Source organism: Prionailurus bengalensis, chromosome X (assembly GCF_016509475.1).
Source record: "Prionailurus bengalensis isolate Pbe53 chromosome X, Fcat_Pben_1.1_paternal_pri, whole genome shotgun sequence".
NCBI classification, from domain to species: Eukaryota; Metazoa; Chordata; class Mammalia; order Carnivora; family Felidae; genus Prionailurus; species Prionailurus bengalensis.
This window is the reverse complement of record NC_057361.1, coordinates 92,280,562-92,298,244: the sequence shown is the minus strand read 5'-3', so window position 1 is coordinate 92,298,244 and position 17,683 is coordinate 92,280,562. Positions and strand designations below refer to the sequence as shown.

Sequence of the window (17,683 nt, the reverse complement as noted above, 5' to 3'; positions counted from 1 at the left end):
AAAAATGTAAAAAATAAATAACAATTTCTTCAGTGTTAAATAAACACTATCAGCTTCCCCCACCCCGCCTCCCCAAAAAAGAAAAACCAGAGCGTACCAAGCCTCAGTGACCACCAAATATCTTCCCCGCCACTATTTATCTCTTTGGCTGTGTTGTGCACACATTAAGAAAGGTGGAGACTGTCAGTTATTAATTCTGCCTCTGTCCCTCCTTCCCCCACCCTGTGATTCTCTCCATAGTAGCCTGATAAGCCAGCTTTGTGCATAATGCTGGGTGACCTAACGACATTTTCTTTGGGGGTGTACAAACTATACCTACTTCCTACCATCCCGTCAACACAGGGATGGAAGGGAGGGGTGGCCATGGGAAGATAAGGACAGATAGGGACGAGGCAGAGATGCTGGTCTGCTACTTTGGACTGCTGAATACATCTGAGCTAGCAGGTTGAATCCAAGAATTAGTGTTTCCAAAAGTGTGGTCGACAACCACCCGCATCAAGATCATCCACAGAAACTTATTAAACAACGTAGATTCTCGAGTCTCCCATCCCCGCAGCATCGGTTTTTTGTAGGTCTGAAGTGGGGCCCAGGAATCGGCATGTTGGCAATTTTGGCAATTCCCTACTAGACAACTACATATGTTCACGAGGGAGAAGGACCTGCTTGCAATACCCCGTCCTGCAGTTCGAGAAGGTTAATTGGGCTATTGAGGGGGCATCACTGCTAGGGTGCGAGGGATATTGGGGACAACGGATGGGCAGTGAGTTGGCACTGGACGAAGGGCTCTCTTTTTATGCCCTGGTGTTCTGCAGCTGAGTTTGTGCACTTGACCTGAGGTTTCTACAAGGGCTCTAGAGTAGATAAACCAATATCAAAGTCAGTCCCAGCAGGCCCCAGAATGATTCGAACAGGATATTCTAACCATCTAGCAACCTTGCGGAAGAGAGGAGGACCACTGTCTTTAGTGACGGGGACCTGACTCCCCTCTAGACCACTACACATGTGTAATAAGCTGGAGGTGAGGGCATGGGAAGGAATGGTGATACTCACTGAGGGGACTATCTCTACTTCAGGGCTTCCAAGAGACCCGGACTTCCTCCACATTCTGAAGATTCCAGTATATATTTTTTAAATGTTCATTTATTTATTTTTGAGAAGAGGTGCAGAGAGAGAGAGGGAGACAGAGAACCCCAAGCAAGCTCTGTGCTATCAGCGCAGAGCTCAACACGGGGCTTGAGCCCACGAACCGTGAGATCATGACCTGAGCCGAAGTCGGACATTCAACCGACTGAGCCACCCAGGCGCCCCTATTTTTTAAATGAATCAAAACAAAAATGGAGTTGCAAAAACTACGATATATTTTAAATGCTTACATCTTTTTTAAAATTGCATTTTTAGCCCCGAGGCAAAACCACAATACAATGTATAACATTGGGTGAGGTCCAGAAATCTGCATTTTTAACAAATGCCCCATATGCACACCAACATTTGAGAAGCATGCCCTGAATTTTACCAGGAGGAGAAAGTGCTCCAAGTGAGGTAGACTTCCCTTGAAATGCCAGGAAAGTGAATTCTCTCGCCTCGATTTGGGGTGTGTATGCCACAGCAATTTGTGTTGCTTTCCCATCATAGGGAATCAGAGCTGGTCTTATGCCCAAATGAAGTAAGCAGCTACGAGTTAATGTGAAAAATGCCAAAATATCCCCTTACCCAAAATAACCCTCCGACAAGCCTGCCATTGGGCCCAAGATTCCCGGGAGTAGCTTTTCTCCTTAAAGGTTATTATTAGCTCCGCTCTGCTGTGTCGATGCCTGCCACTCTCCCTTTGCATTATGTTATAAAGCTTTCCAATTTGCTAAGGCAAGATGGTTGCTGGCAGGAGATCTACGGGAGTGCATAAGAATTTGTCAAAAGCTGGTAAGAAATTGGCCTTGTAGCTTGATTGCAAGGAAAAGAACCTTGAGCTTGGATTTGTTGAGAAACGTAAAATTGAACAGATATGTTCGTTTGACCTAGCTGTGGCTGTGTGTTCAGAATCTGAGCTAGTCAACAACATTTGAGGGTATACTCTTCAGTCCCAGTACCTTACACTGGGACAGTGAAAGGAGATAAAATATACAGAAGCCTTGGTCTGCTCCACAGGACCTGACAATCTCAAAGGCAATGCAGGGCACACACATGATCTAGAACACATATGTAAATCTATGTGTCATTAAGAGCACATTGAAAGCACATCGTGGTAGCACAAAAGTCCTGAAAATTTTGGAAAGTATGAAAGAGGAAGGACCGCTGCCTATGGTTGTGTAGGTATATCTTACACAAGGAACCCTGCCAGGGGCGGATCTTGGAAAATGTTTAATAGTAACAGTTGAGTGCAAAGGATAGGGCAGAGTAGGAGAACGCATCACCACCAAACACTGAAAATAGGCAAAGAAAAAGCCAATGTGTGATATGTCCATCACATAAGGTGAAAGGCTAGCCCCATGCAGATGTATAAAAATCTTTGAGGCATTGGGGGCCCCGGGGGGCTCAGTCGGTTAAGCATCCGACTTCAGCTCAGGTCATGATCTTGCAGTTCGTGGGTTCGAGCCCCGCATCGGGCTCTGGGCTGACAGCTCAGAGCCTGCTTTGGATTCTGTGTCTCCCTCTCTTTCTGCCCCTCCCCTGCTCCTGTTCTGTCTCTGTCTCTCAAAAATAAGTAAATGTTAAAAAATTTTTGTAAAAACCTTTGAGGCATTTAGGGATGTTTAGACAAATACAACCACAAGAACCAATCTATAATCTTGCAATTCACATTAGATCAAGGATTGAAAATAAAACAGATTTCTACATGCCAAATCATCTTTTTGTCCATATTGTTCACTGCTGCAATCGTAACACCTAGCATCTATATATATTTGATGAATGAATGAATGAATGAATGTATGAATGCATACTTACTAATCACTTTGCAACTCATGCTGTTTAATCCTTCCAGGTGGTCTGTTATTTCCAGAGCTTCAGGATCCGGGTGTTAATTCTGTACACTAATTACATTCTGTGTGTTGTTCCCACCACCACTACTGGACAGTCATCACTCTATACCCAGAGCCTAGCAGAGTGCCTGGGATATAGTAGTTAGTTGCTCAACATAGGAATCAAAGAATGGAGGTTAGGTGGGCCATGAATTGATACATGATAAGCGAATGGAAAAGGACCATTGAGACAATAATTTGCAGTAACTTCTGTGCTAAGTTACATGGTAATTCCCAACCTAAGCCCACCTGAGCACTAGGGGAATGGAATGGCAGCAATTGGGGTCCTAAATGGAGTAGGGACAATGAGGGACACCAGAAAGCCTCCGAAGCTCAAAAAGATGCCTATGGCGTATAAGTTCACCCACCATATGACTCTATTACTTTGTTGAGATCGAATGCCTTTTTTCCCTTAGAATTTTAGACAACTATTTTCTTTTAAAAAGGACATTGCTTCTTAGTGTTTAAAACACAAACAAAAAGCTTACCTCACCCAGGGGTTTAAAAAAAAAAAAGAGCATTTCCAGATAGCAGGATCTCTAGGCAAGTTTGAAAATGTGACTCAGTTCATCTTAAGAAATACTTATTGAATAGCTACTTCATTTCCAGAACTATGGAAACATTCCATGAATGAGACACTGGCTATTTTGGGCCATCAAAGGGTAAAATGAAAATTCAAGGTTTGTTTCTGGTGTTGTTGGCTCAGAAATGTAGTGGAAAGAACCAACAATTATATAGGTCTTACTACATAGCAGGCCTTGGCATTTTACATTGATTTCTCTTTTTGTTGTTTATGTATTTTTGAGAGGAGACAGAGTGTGAGCGGGGGAGGGGCAGAGAGAGAGAAGGCGACACAGAATCTGAAGTAGGCTCCAGGCTCTGAGCTGTCAGCACAGAGCCCACTGTGGGGCTCGAATTCACAAACCATGAGGTCATGACCTGAGCCAAAGTCGGACACAACCGACTGAGCCACCCAGGCACCCCTTGATTTCTGAAATTCCACAGCAATTCAGGTTGGTAGATATTTTCCTCGACTTTAACATTTGAGAAAACCATCAGAGATTGGGATTGACGGGTCTGAAGTCACACAACTAATAGCAGAACAGTATTTTAAACCCTGGTCTGCCGAACTCCAAAACCTCTGCTCTTTCCACAATGGCAGGCTACCCCTCACGATTTCATGCTGCCCTTACCCCCCGTCTTCCTCTGCATGCCAGCTTGCCTACAGCACCATCATCTCGCAATGCAGGATTCCAGGGCAATGATAGTTACTATAGCGATAATTGTCTGTGTGTGTGTGTGTGTGTGTGTGCGCGCGCGCGCGCGCGCGCGCATGCGCACGCGCGTGCATGTGTGTGTGCAATTTACATATTGAAGCTCTCATCAAGGGCCTTCAAGGGTTTGCCCAGCATACTTTCTAATGAGTTTGAAGGGAAAAAATCTATGTATCCTTTTATATTTTGGGGGTTGACATCTAGAAATGTCATCATAACTTTAAACAATTGCAAATGATATAATTTCAGGAATACGATAAATATAGATATTTAAAATAAAATTATCCTGGGGGAACTAGGTGGTTCAGTCAGTTGGTTAGGTGTGCAAATCTTGATCTCAGATCAGGTTTTGATCTCAGGGGCTTGATCTTAGGGTTGTGAGTTTGGACCCCGAGTTGGGCTCCACACTGCGCATAAAGCCTACTCAAATAAAACAAAATAAAATAAAATAATAAAATAAAATAAAATAAAACTATCTAGTCACTCATTTAAATTTATCCAATGGAATCTGAATGCCACAGCGATTTGCTACTCATAGGCATGTATTTAAAAATTAAATGGCTATAATCTTTAAGGGCAGAAAGTTCACATCATTCCCTTTCTCTTTGAATTCTTCTTTCCATTCACATCCCCACAGGATTTTATCCTAATGTCATAAAATTTTTGTTTTAAGTATTTTATGACTATTGATCATGACAATATTTCTTCAGAACAAAAATATAAATTAAATTTTAATGTTTTATTTCCTGCAGCCAGAAGGTAATAAATGTTAAAACATTTCTTTTTTTTTTTAAGTTTTTTTTTTTTTTTGAAAGAGATAGCAAGCGGGAGAGGGGCAGAGAGAGAGAGAGGGAGACGGAGAATCCCAAGTGGGCTCCGTGTTATCAACGCAGAGCCCAATGCGGGGCTCAAACTCACAAACTGTGAGATCATGACCTGAGCTGAAACCAAGAGTTGGATGCCTAACTGACTGAGCCACCCAGGCACCCCTAAAACATTTCTTTTGAGTTTAGTTATGATTCAATGATTAGCAGTCCAAAACAGCTCAAGGAACACAAATACAATACAAATTTTGGTAAATAACTTTAAGACATAAACATACATTTTTATTGGAAATGCATTTCTTCAATATGTGGTTAGGGTTTTTCATCCAACTAGTTATTATATTCATAGAATATTACGTAATATTTAGGAACAAAATTCAGCTTCAACTATGTTTTTATATTTTTATGACAGTAAGTGCTAAGAAACCTTTTCATATCAATAAGTATATGTGAATGGACAGTTTTATTATGCCATTGTCATTCAATTTTCTTGAAAAATAATATTTTAACAATCTATCATCTGACAACTTGATTAGGTTCCCCTTATATTTTACATAAAGCAAAGATCTGTAAACTGTATTCCTTAGAAAAGGATTTGTTACTCAAGATTACCGCCATTCAGTTTCTCCATTTCTGGGAAGTAATACTGTGGTAAGAAGCCTCTACAATGGCCCTCCACTGATCCCCACTTCCTGGAATTTGACCCCTTATACAATCTGTTCTCCTTGAGCATGGGCTAGACGTAGGGACTCAATTCTAACAAACAGAATATGACAAAAGTGATGTCACTTCAGAGATTAGGTTACATGAAGATCTTGGCTTTTCTCATTGACTCCCTCTGAGTGAAGCCTGCTGCCATGTTATGAGCTGTCTTTTTTTTTTTTTAATTGTTTTAATGTTTATTCTTGAGACAGAGAGAGAGAAAGAGAGAGAGAGAGAGAGAGAGAGAGAGAGAGAGAGAGTGCATGCGCGCGCGCATGAGCGGGGAGGGGCAGAGAGGGAGACACAGAATCCAAAGGAGGCTCCAGGCTCCCAGGTGTCAGCACAGAGCCTGACGCGGGGCTCGAACTCACAAGCCGTGAGATCATGACCTGAGCCGAAGTCGGATGCTTAACCGACTGAGCCACCCAGGCGCCCCAATGTTATGAGCTGTCTTTTTTTTTTTTTAACATTTTTTAAATGTTTTTATTTATTTTTGAGACAGAGAGAGACAGAATGTGAGAAGGGGGGAACAGAGAGAGAGGGAGACACAGAATCTGAAGCAGGCTCCAGGCTCTGGGCTGACAAGCTGTCAGCCCAGAGCCTGGTGCAGGGCTCGAACTCACAGACTGTGAGATCATGACCTGAGCTGAAGTCAACCGCTTAACCGACTAAGCCACCCAGGCGCCCCACCCAATGTTATGAGCTGTCTTAAAGAGAAGCCCGTATGGCAAGGAGCTGAGAAAGGTCTTCAGCCAATAGCTAGCAAGGGACTAAGATCCTCAGTCCAACAGTGATAAATTTCATTTCATTGAAATTAATACAGTTTGCTCTATGAAAACACCAATAAGAAAGCACTATGAAAAGATGCAGACTGGGAGAAAACATTTGCAAGTCACATTCCTGACAAAGAGCTTGTATCCAAGAATACAGGCATACCTCGTTTTATTGTGCTTCGAAGATACTGCTTTTTACAAATGTAAGGTTTATGGCAACCCTGCATCGAGCAAGTCCATCGGCGCCACTTTTCCAACAGCATTTGCTCACTTTTTGTCTCTGTCTCACATTTTGGTAATTCTCGCAATATTTCAAACATGGTCATTGTTATTATATTTGTTATGGTGATCTGTGATCAGTGATCTCATTTTTTTTGAGAGAGAGAGAGAACACACATAAGCGGGGGAGGGGCAGAGAGAGAGAGAGAGAGAGGGAGAGAGAGAGAATCCCAAGCAGTCTCCATGATAACAGGGTGAAGATCAGAACTGTGAGATCAGACGTCAGCCAAAACCAAGAGTCAGAGGCTCAACTGACTGAGCCACCCAGGTACCCCAATGGTTACCATTTTTAGCAATAAAGTACTTTCGAACTAAATTATGTACATTGTTTTTTGAACATAATACTATTGCACACTTAAAAGATGACAGTATAGGGGTGCCTGGGTGGCTCAGTCGATTAAGCATACAACTTCAGCTCAGGTCGTGATCTCGTGGTTTGTAGGTTCAACCCCCGCACCGGGCTCTGTGCTGACAGCTTAGAGCCTGGAGCTTGCTTCGGATTCTGTGTCTCCCTCTGTCTCTGCCTCTCCCCCGCCCATGCTTTATCTCTCTCTCAAAAATAAATAAACACTAAAAAAAATTTTTAAGGTGACAGTATAGTGTAAACATAACTTTTATATGCACTACCAATCCAAAAAATTCATTTGACTCACTTTAGTGCAGTGTTAGCTTTATTGTGATGGTCTGGGACCAAAACCACAACGTCTCCAAGGGATGCCTATGTATAAAAAAAAAATATCAAAATTCACCTGTAAGAAAAAAATGCAATACAAATGGACAAAGGGTCTGCACAGACGCTTCACCACAGACGGTATATAAATATCAAATAAGCATATGAAAAGATGCTCGACATCATTCGCTATTTGGGAAGTGAGTCTTAAAACCATAATGGGATCCAACTACTTATCTGTTAGAGTGGAGCAACTTTCAAAACCTGACACGTGGTTTGTCAGGATGAGCACAGGGTGACATTTGGAAGTGTTGAATCACTATATTGTACACCTGAAACTAATATAACACTGTATGTTCACGAGCTGGAGTTAAAACAGAAACTTGATAAAGAGAATAAACACCTGACAAGTGCTAAGGAAGTCACGGAGCAAGTGGTGGGAGTGAAAAGTGGCACAGCCACTCAGGAAGACAGTTTGGCAGTTGATTATAAAGTTAAATGCACACTTGGGGCGCCTGGGTGGCTCAGTCGGTTGAGCGTCCGACTTCGGCTCAAGTCATGATCTCACGGTTCATGATTTTGAGCCCCACGTCGGGCTCTGTGCTGACAGCTCAGAGCCTGGAGCCTGCTTCAGATTCTGTGTCTCCCTCTCTCTCTGCCCCTCCCCTGCTCGTGCGCTGCCTCTCTCTGTCTCAAAAATAAATAAAAACATTTAAAAAACTAAAAGAAAATAAAGTTAAATGCACGCTTACCACGTGACTCGGCAATACCACCCTAGCTTGTCAAGCTAGAAAGGTTAAACTTATGTTCAGCAATAACCTGTGTGTGAATGTTCCAAGCAGCTTTATTCATAATTGCTAACACTGAAAACAACCAAATGTTCCTCAAGAAGCGAATGAAGAAACCGTGGTACATCCATATAATGGAAAACCACTCAGCACTAAAATGGAACACAGATGAAGCTCAAAGCCAGTCTCAAAAGATTATCTACCATATGATTGCATCTATCTGGTATTTTGGGGTTTTTTTTTAAGTTTTTTTTTTTTTAAGAGAGAGAGAGAGCAGGGGAGGGGCAGAGAGAGAGGGAGAGAAAGAATCCCAAGCAGGCTCCATGGTGTCAGCACAGAGCCTGATGCAGGGCTTGATCCCACGAACCGAACTGTGAGATCATGACCTGAGCTGAAATCAAGAGTTGGATGCTCAAGACTTAGCCACCCAGGTGCTCCTAAAGTTTATTTATTTTGAGAGAGAGAGAGAGAGAGGGAGGGAGGAAAGGAGGGAGAGAGAGAGACAGAGAGACAGAGAGAGAGAGAGAGAGAGAATGAGCAGGGCAGGGGCAGATAAGGAGAGAAAGAATCCCAAGCAGGCTCTGCACTGTCAGCATGGAGCCCAATGCAGGGCACAAACTCACGAACTGTGAGATCATGACCTGAGCTGAAACCAAGAGTCGGTCGCTCAACCGAGCCACAGGCGCCCTCCCGCTGTTGGATATTTAGCCTGTTGCCAGTTAGTTTGCTAAGATAAGCTACAGCGCTACAGGGAACGACCCGGCGCATACATCTTTTTGCAAGTATAATGATAAGTTAAATCTCTAAAAGTAGGATTACCAGGTCCTAGGGTATGTGTAATTTGAGTTTTTATACCTACTGACAGATTGCCCTCTATCGAAGCAAGCAGAACTTTTAGAATAAGTCATGTGTGCATTCTGCAGTGCCCCATCCCAAACTCTTGAATTCTCTCTTTCATAGGATCATGCCGATATTGAGTGGAAATTTGCAAGGACAAAGCTCTGGATGAGTTACTTTGATGAAGGCGGCACCTTGCCACCTCCTTTCAATATCATCCCCAGTCCCAAGTCATTTCTCTACCTTGGTAACTGGTTCAACAACACCTTCTGCCCCAAAAGAGACCCTGATGGGAGACGGAGGAGGCACAACTTGAGAAGCTTCACAGTAAGGCTTTTAAAAATTATGTTTTGGTTTTTTTAAACAGAACTGTTTTCTATCTCCCCCCACCCCCAACACCCTTGGTGACAGTCTGTATATTAAACATCAAAAAATCACTTCGGGGCGCCTGGGTGGCGCAGTCGGTTAAGCGTCCGACTTCAGCCAGGTCACGATCTCGCAGTCCGGGAGTTCGAGCCCCGCGTCAGGCTCTGGGCTGATGGCTCAGAGCCTGGAGCCTGTTTCCGATTCTGTGTGTCCCTCTCTCTCTGCCCCTCCCCCGTTCATGCTCTGTCTCTCTCTGTCCCAAAAATAAATAAACATTGAAAAAAAAAATTTAAAAAAAAAAAAAAATCACTTCAACCCCCCGATGTTTGGGGGCTTGTCAGGCAGGAGCTCCCCCGTTATTCTCCAGCCCTAATATTTAGAAATATATTCGAGTGGATGGGTTGCTGGGAGACCACTGATCTAAGCTCTCTGTCCATTTTCAATTACAGGAACGCCATGCTGACAGCCTGATACAGAATCAACATTACCAGGTAAAGCTCGTCCCAGGGACTAAGCACAATAGTTCTTGGTCAGTTGTGTGACCTTGGACAAGTCACTTAACCTCAGCGAGCCTCAGTTTCTGCATCTGTGAAATGGGGGGGAACATTTAAGTCACAGTATTGTCGCGAGAATTGAGTGGTGAGCATGTATGTACGATGAAGTGTGCATGTGCACACGTGCCTGTGTGTACGTGTGGCCTGCCTGGCACAATGCCTGCCGCGTCTCATCACCACTACTAATACAAAGCGGAGCACATCCCCAGGAGGCTAAGTGAAAAGAGGCCATCCCTGTGAAGGACAGGTGATATTTAAGAAAAATATCTGGACTGGGGCGGCTGGCCGGCTCAGTCTGTAGAGCACATGACTCTTAATCTCAGGGTGGTGAGTTCGAGCCCCACGTTGGGCGTGGAGCCTACTAAATAACTAAATGAATATCTGGATTATGTAATTAGTGGACATTGAGATCAGTAGACTTTGTGACACCGAAGAATGACTTTCTCAATTTTCTAAAAGGAAGAACTCTCATCTTACTGGGAGGGTTAAAGCTTCATCCAGCTTGAAGGAGGAAGGGTATTGACCATGTCCCTTCAAGGATTATTCCATTCTCATCATTGTATAGATGGGAATCTGTGTTTGCTTTGTGTGTGGGCAGAAATTTTTCCCTTTGGGTAAAGCTGCTCTTATGAGCCCACTCTGCCACCAAATTTGGACACTTGCAGAAAATGACTGGATCCTGGGAGAATGTGCTATTGCAAAGACAGTCTAAGCATATTTTATTTCTTGGATGTGTTTCTTATTTTACTGAGAGCCTGAGAAGAAAACTGAATGCTTCTTTATGTGTGTTTTTTTTTGTTGTTGTTGTTGTTGTTAATTTCCAGGAAGTTATCAGGAATTTAGTCAAAAGATACGTGGCTGCTATGATAAGAAATTCCAAAACGAACGAGGGACTGACAGAAGAAAATTTTAAGGTGATTTAATCACAAAGTGGTTGAATTTCTCATTTCACGTTTCTTAAGCATCTTTTGATCTTCACCAAGTTTGAGGTTTCTGGTGATAATTTCAACCTCCTATAACCCACCAACACCAGCTAGAATTTTTACTTTCTCTCCGAGTGGTCTGTCCCCCAGAAAGTGGAGAGATTTCACCAATGTCTCTTGCCACAATCAGCTTTATGAACGAAAGACGTTTGCCTTATTCTTTTAATATTCTGGGTGTCTCACGGTGTGGGAATTGAAATTGAATGATATGGCAAGGACGTATCGTGAGGGGCAACATAGCAAAAGGACATATAAAGGCCTTCTTTAAAGATACAAGATGAAGACCAACCAATCCATTATTAAATCTTCCTTTTCATTTTTCTAATGCTTATTTATCTTAGAGAGAGAGAGAGAGAGAGCGCAAGCAGTGGAGGAGCAGAGAGAGACAGACTCTGAAGCCGGCTCCAGGCTCCGAGCTGTCAGCACAGAGCCCAACACAGGACTCGAACCCACAAACCGCGAGATCATGACCTGAGCCAAAGTCGGACACTTAACCAACTGAGCCACCCAGGCACCCCTTCCATCTAAGATTTAACAAACCCTATCATTACACATTAAAACTCTCCTAATACTGGCATGAGCCCAAAGCAGTGGTTCTCAGTCAGAGGCAATTTTGTTCTTTAGGGCACATTTGGTGATGTCTGGAGGCAATTTTGGTGGTCACACCAGACGTGTGTGCCACTGGCATCTAGTGGGTGGAGACCGAGATTGGTACTAAACATCCTACAACGCCCAAGACGGCCCCCCACGACCCAGACTCTCAACATGGCAAGTGACTGAAGAGCCCGACCTTAGAACACAGGTATATTTTCTAAGGAACATAAAAAGGCCGTTATCCTAACCCACAGATGGAAGTCATCTCGTGAGGGCCTGCTACGTGCCAAGCACTCCCCTGGGTGCTGGGGTACAGTGATGAGCAAGACCTAACCAGCCCCCACTCTTGTGGTGTGGCACGCACTAATGATCGAAGGTGACAAATGACTGGATCTTCTGACAGGATCGACACAGGGCGCTGTGGAGACAGGAGAGACACTCAAGTGGGATTTGGGATGTCAGAGCAGCTTTTCAGAAGAAGCTGTGTTTAAGCTGGGGAGCCAGATAAAGGAGAGTTGCGGAGGAGAGTGTCCTAGGCAGACAGACCAGCACAGGCAAAGGCCCAGAGGCAAGAGACGGTATGTCTACGCAGGTGGACAGCAGGAGAGCGAAATGTTCCCACTTAAGCTTTGAGAAGGTGGTCTTTAAAGGAAAACTCTAGGGGCGCCTGCGTGGCTCAGTCGGTTAAGCGTCCGATTTCGGCTCAGGTCATGATCTCACGGTTCTGGGTTCGAGACCCGCATCAGGCTGCTCATTGTCAGCACGGAGCCCGGGGCCCGCTTGGGACCCTCTATCCCACCGTCCACGCTGCCCCTCCTGCACTTGCGTGTGCTCTCTCAAAAATAAACAAACACTAAAGGAGCAATCTAGCATCTAGGCAGTCAGAGATAGAAGAATTTCCTGGGGACCTGTGTAGACAGGGACCCCTGTCCTCAAACAGCAGTCTCTAACCTGACATGTTCTACTTCCCTAGTTTTATTCCGTGGGGTCCTAAAAGCTTTTTCCTCTGCCGCAGTCTTTGTATATGCAGATACGCCTATGAGAGCTAGTGCCCTAATCGAATACCTTAATCACTAGTTAACGTTGTAATAGGGACAGGTCTGCTGCTGTCCTCTTGATAAGGACCATCTGAAATCAGCGTTACTAATTGCACGATGTTGCCAATGGCCACCCCTGCCCACAGAATTATTAATATATTTTTCTTGTACTGGAATAATGTGAGATTTTGCCGGTAGTTTGTGTACTTTGTGATTTGCCATTAGGCAAAGCCTGGAACGTTCCGAAGGACACCCAGTGAGCCTATCTTGAACAAAAGGCCACGCTTCTTAACATAACGTATCTTCTCTCTTGCCCCAGGAATTAAAGCAGGACATCTCCAGCTTTCGATATGAAGTACTCGACCTCTTAGGAAATAGGAAACACTCAAGGAGAAGCTTTTCCGCGAGCAGCACCGAACTGTCCCAGAGGGATGATACCAATGATGGCAGTGGTGGGGCTCGGGCCAAATCCAAGAGTGTCTCTTTCAATTTAGGCTGCAAGAAAAAGGCCTGCCACGGGCCACCTCTCATCAGAACCATGCCAAGAGCCGGCGGTGCCCAAGGGAAGTCAAAAGCCGAGTCATCAAGCAAACGCTCCTTCATGGGTCCTTCTCTCAAGAAACTCGGTCTCCTATTCTCCAAGTTTAACGGTCATATGTCTGAACCCAGTTCAGAGCCAATGTGCACCATTTCGGATGGCATCGCTCAGCAGCACTATATGTGGCAGGACATCAGGTATTCTCAGATGGAGACCGGGAAAGCAGAGGCCTGCTCTCAAAGTGAAATTAACCTCAGTGAGGTAGAATTAGGGGAAGCCCGGGGCGCTGCTCAGAGCCGTGAATGCCCTCTAGCCTGTTCCAGCTCTCTCCACTGTGCATCCAGCATCTGTTCCTCGAATTCTAAACTTTTAGACTCCTCAGAGGACGTCTTTGAAACTTGGGGAGAGGCTTGCGACCTGCTCATGCACAAATGGGGTGACGGACAGGAAGAACAAGTTACAACTCGGCTCTAAGTCAGACCCCTACCACCTGTTCTGGAACTCAAGAGAAACTTTGTAATTTCCTTGCTCTCAAAGGTGACACGGCGTACACTCCCTCATTGCCCTGAGCCAGCCCAGCCCCACCCCTCCCCCACCCCTCCCCCACCGCCCCCCAGAAAGGGGAGTGAAACTCCTATTATTTTCACTGTCTTTTATAGCCACATTTTCCATGTTCCGTTCTTGTGATTATGATTCTCGTTACTGCTATTATTTGCCTTTTTATACCTATTAACACTAAGTCCATTTCACAACCAACTGAAGGGGTGTTTGCCCCTGGTCAGCAGAGGTGCAGTGGGTGCTTAACCCCTTGGCTTTGCTTTTCTTACCCTTGCTTCCTTGAAGCTCCAGGTGCCACTTTGCTACTGTTGCTGCCGCTCAGATTCCTGACCTTCCTCAGGGTCTCACCGCATTTCCCCACGAGACTGAGGGAGGTGCTCAGCAGTCCCCACCAGCTATCAAATAAGGCAAAGCAACCTGCCTGTCTCCGTCGCCCTTCAGTGCTCCACGCTGCCCATTCTGGTCCAATGAACAGCATCAAAGGGAGACTGAACAGACTCCAGAGAATTGTCAGCTTGTGGTTTCTAGGTATAACTGGCCTTCTTGTTGTTTTTGTTTTTAAACACGACAACTTCTGTGCTCGCTTCGGCTGCACACACACTTAAACACGACAACTTCTCCTGATCGTGGGGGCGGTTGGCTTCTTTGGTTTCTTAAAGATGTGCTAGTTGCCCTAATATTCACCACGTAGTATGTGTCGTATCTAATAAGTTAGTGAATTCCTTTCTTGTGTTTGTGTGTTTCCGTTCCTTACGGCATTTGAAAATGCGACAGTATTGAGATTAGTATTTAGGATATGTCCTGTTTTTAAAAAACTTCTGCACTCTAACCAGTAGTCACTACATCTCAGAGGTTGGCAAGAAAAATAATTAGCTGGTACATTCATAGGGTCCTATCTACTGTGGATAGTTTTAATCATCATTGCTATCAAAAGCATTTCTAAGGTAAAAGTCTCGGTTTGAAAATGTTTTTTAATCAGAAAGATAACCTCTTGTTAAGGTGTTGAAATCTGAAAAGAGCATCTTCATGAAAAAACAATGTTGGGTCTAGATAACCTGATTCAGGTTGCAGTTTGAATATTCATGGGGGACAGTGAAATTGCATGTGTAAACTTATGTTAGACATATAACGTGACCTTAGTGAATTCATGGAACTATAAACGTGATCCAAATTCTACTGTCTTCAAAGAAAGCAGCATTTATACATACAAATTATTTGCCACAGCTTGAGAGTACCTCATCAGATTCCAAAGGTTAAAAATGAAGGTTAAAAAATGAAGTCCATAGTACATATGGTTATCATGTTGATCCAATAACCCCTGAGAGATAATCTGCTGACCAACGGTGGGTTGGGGGGGGGGTGTATTTTTTTTTTTTTTACCAACATTAGCACAAAGTTATCCCCAACTTACACTCTAACATATGATCCAAACAGCCCTAGGTCTGGGTACTAGAGAGTAAATTAACAGTGTGTAGCTCAGAAAACTCAGAAGGTTAGGATGTTCTGTTCCTGTAAATTGCAACAGTAACAGAAATCCATCTAAAACTATGTGTGTACTTTCTGGTAAAAGTAAGTATGATGAAGCATTTTCAAATAATGCCTATATGCCTCCAAGAGAGCTTGTGACAGTGTAGTTTCTGTTATTTGAACAGATTCCCATTTCCAGCCCTAGCTTTGGTGACTGATGGTCAAAATATTTCATATGAACATGAGGTTCACATGAACAAGAAGTGAGGAGGGGGAGAACAGGAGGACGTGTTGAAGAATAAAGCTCAGATCCAAGGAAAAACCATCAAGAGAACGAGATGCTTCAAGACCCATATGGCAACAGACTGTCCCCAAGTAATTCTCTGATCATATCTCAAGTGATTGTTTACAAATCCAGCTTCTCTCCTGCTTCACCAAGTGGTACTATCATAAATGGCCTTAACGTCAATAACAGGCTATTTTCCAGAAGGAAAGTTTCTAAATTTACAGATTCGACTTTCAATAATAAATAGAACCTGGGCTACATCCCTAATTCATGTTAATGGCACCCAAACCCAATACATGGCCCTACTTCATCAAAAGAAAAAGGTATCTCTTTCTCACAAATGCATGTACTTATGATAACCTAGGTATAATTGTTCTGGCAGTTACTCTATTGATTTGTCAGAAAACGAGGGTAGCCACACAGCCATGCTCCAAAACAGTCTTCTCTCGGTTAGGTTCTAAAGAGAGAATATGTATAAATTATAGCAGCCAATCTGTACTACTAAGAGAAACCAGTGTCATATTTCATGGGCAGTACATTTCTTTCCAGATCTCCTCAGGGTTATCGTCTTTATGACTTGGCTTACAACTTCACTAGCTACCTTGAGCCCTGGTTATGATGGGGATTGAGGACAGCTGTTAAAGCTGAAGGGCAATTGCCCTAACATTCATTCTGGTGACATCAACATTTTTATTAACTCTAACTCAGAAAAATAGGAACTCTTAACACAGAAAAGAAGGAAAAGAGATTTGTGTTCACCTCTGGACCTCTGTAGACGCTCTGGACCGGCTACTATCAACAAAGGCATTTCAAATACAGTGCTTAAATATGCCATCTGACCCTAGAGAAGGTCTAAGCTGATGTGAGAGTAAATTTATAAACAAAGAAAATTAGAGCTAAGAAAGAACCTCAAAGAGAACATACTCTATCGCAACCTCTTGTTTTACAAATAGAAAAAAAAAGGTCCAGAGAAGAATAATGACTTGTTCAAGGTCACAGAGCCAATCAATAAACCCAAACCTTCTAAATCACAGAAACAAGACATTTGTTATTAAGCATATATATTATATATTATACATACGAGATGTGAAAATGGAATAGCTGCTATATGTATGTTTTTGTCCATTTGCCTACAAACTTCAGAGTGACATATTTTTTAAAGTTTATTTATTTTGAGAGAGACAGAGAGAGTGAGTGTGTGTGTGGGGTGGGGGGCAGAGAGAGACGAGGAGAGAGAATCTCAAGCAGGCTCCACATCACCAGCGCAGAGCCTGATGCGGGGCTCGATCCCATGAACTGTGAGATCATGACGTGAGCCAAAAAAAAGTTGGGCACTTAACCCACTGAGCCACCTCGGCGCCCCGAGGCTGACATATTTTAAATGTAAAGCTAAAAATGTGCCCCAAAGTCAAATATAATAATACATGGTATGTATGAGTCATTTACTACTTGTCTAAATACCTAATACCATGGTTCATCTCCATTATAGTTGGCCTTCTTCTCACTTCTAGACACCTGTACTTATTTGGTTGATCCCATCATAATTACATCAGAGTGTCCCTGATCATTAGCAAGGGTAAAAATCTTGCAATGAAAATGACCATTGTTGAAGTATCTCTACCACGCCTAACTTTAAGTCCAGGGGAGTACAAATTCAGAGGAAAGATTTTAGCTTTAAGTCCAGGGGAGTACAAAGACAGAGGAAAGACTTCAAATTCAATTTTCACTCTTCTCTGGCCTAATTTAGGCTATTTAAGCTAAGTCCAAAACATCTAAACATCTGTCTGCAATTTGATTAAAGAACTTAAAGAAAAAAACCTAGGGCCTCTACCTTTTGTGAATGACTTCAATAATAATCAAATACTTTTTCAGTAAGAACTTCACAGTTCTTAGGGCAGTGCAAACCTCTCCTGTAAATTTCATTGAATTTCAGTGAAACACATGAGTTGACACCTTAGCCAGAAAATAGCAGTGGCCATTTGATATTCCTATTGCCTTGTGAGTGAGACTCAAGTGGTATTTTGACTGAACAGTTTAGGTGGCCCAGACCTTGCTTTATTAAATCATCAGGTAAAAAGTACCTGAAGTTATTAGGCAGACATTCTTCCCTGTTTAAAAGTACATAAGAAAAACTGACCA

General features: G+C 43.3%; 1 protein-coding gene across 1 annotated transcript in view; it reads left to right on the top strand.

Annotated features, from left to right (window-relative positions):
• TRPC5 (transient receptor potential cation channel subfamily C member 5) overlaps positions 1–15,592 on the top strand; it is a 268,250-nt gene extending 252,658 nt beyond the window's left edge. The window contains exons 9-12 of the mRNA XM_043569889.1: positions 9,285–9,488; positions 9,977–10,018; positions 10,906–10,995; positions 13,015–15,592. Of these exons, the coding sequence (XP_043425824.1) occupies positions 9,285–9,488; positions 9,977–10,018; positions 10,906–10,995; positions 13,015–13,707 (1,029 nt within the window). The 3' untranslated portion in view covers positions 13,708–15,592. The remainder of the gene's footprint in view (positions 1–9,284; positions 9,489–9,976; positions 10,019–10,905; positions 10,996–13,014) is intronic.
• The last annotated feature ends 2,091 nt before the right edge of the window (positions 15,593–17,683 follow it).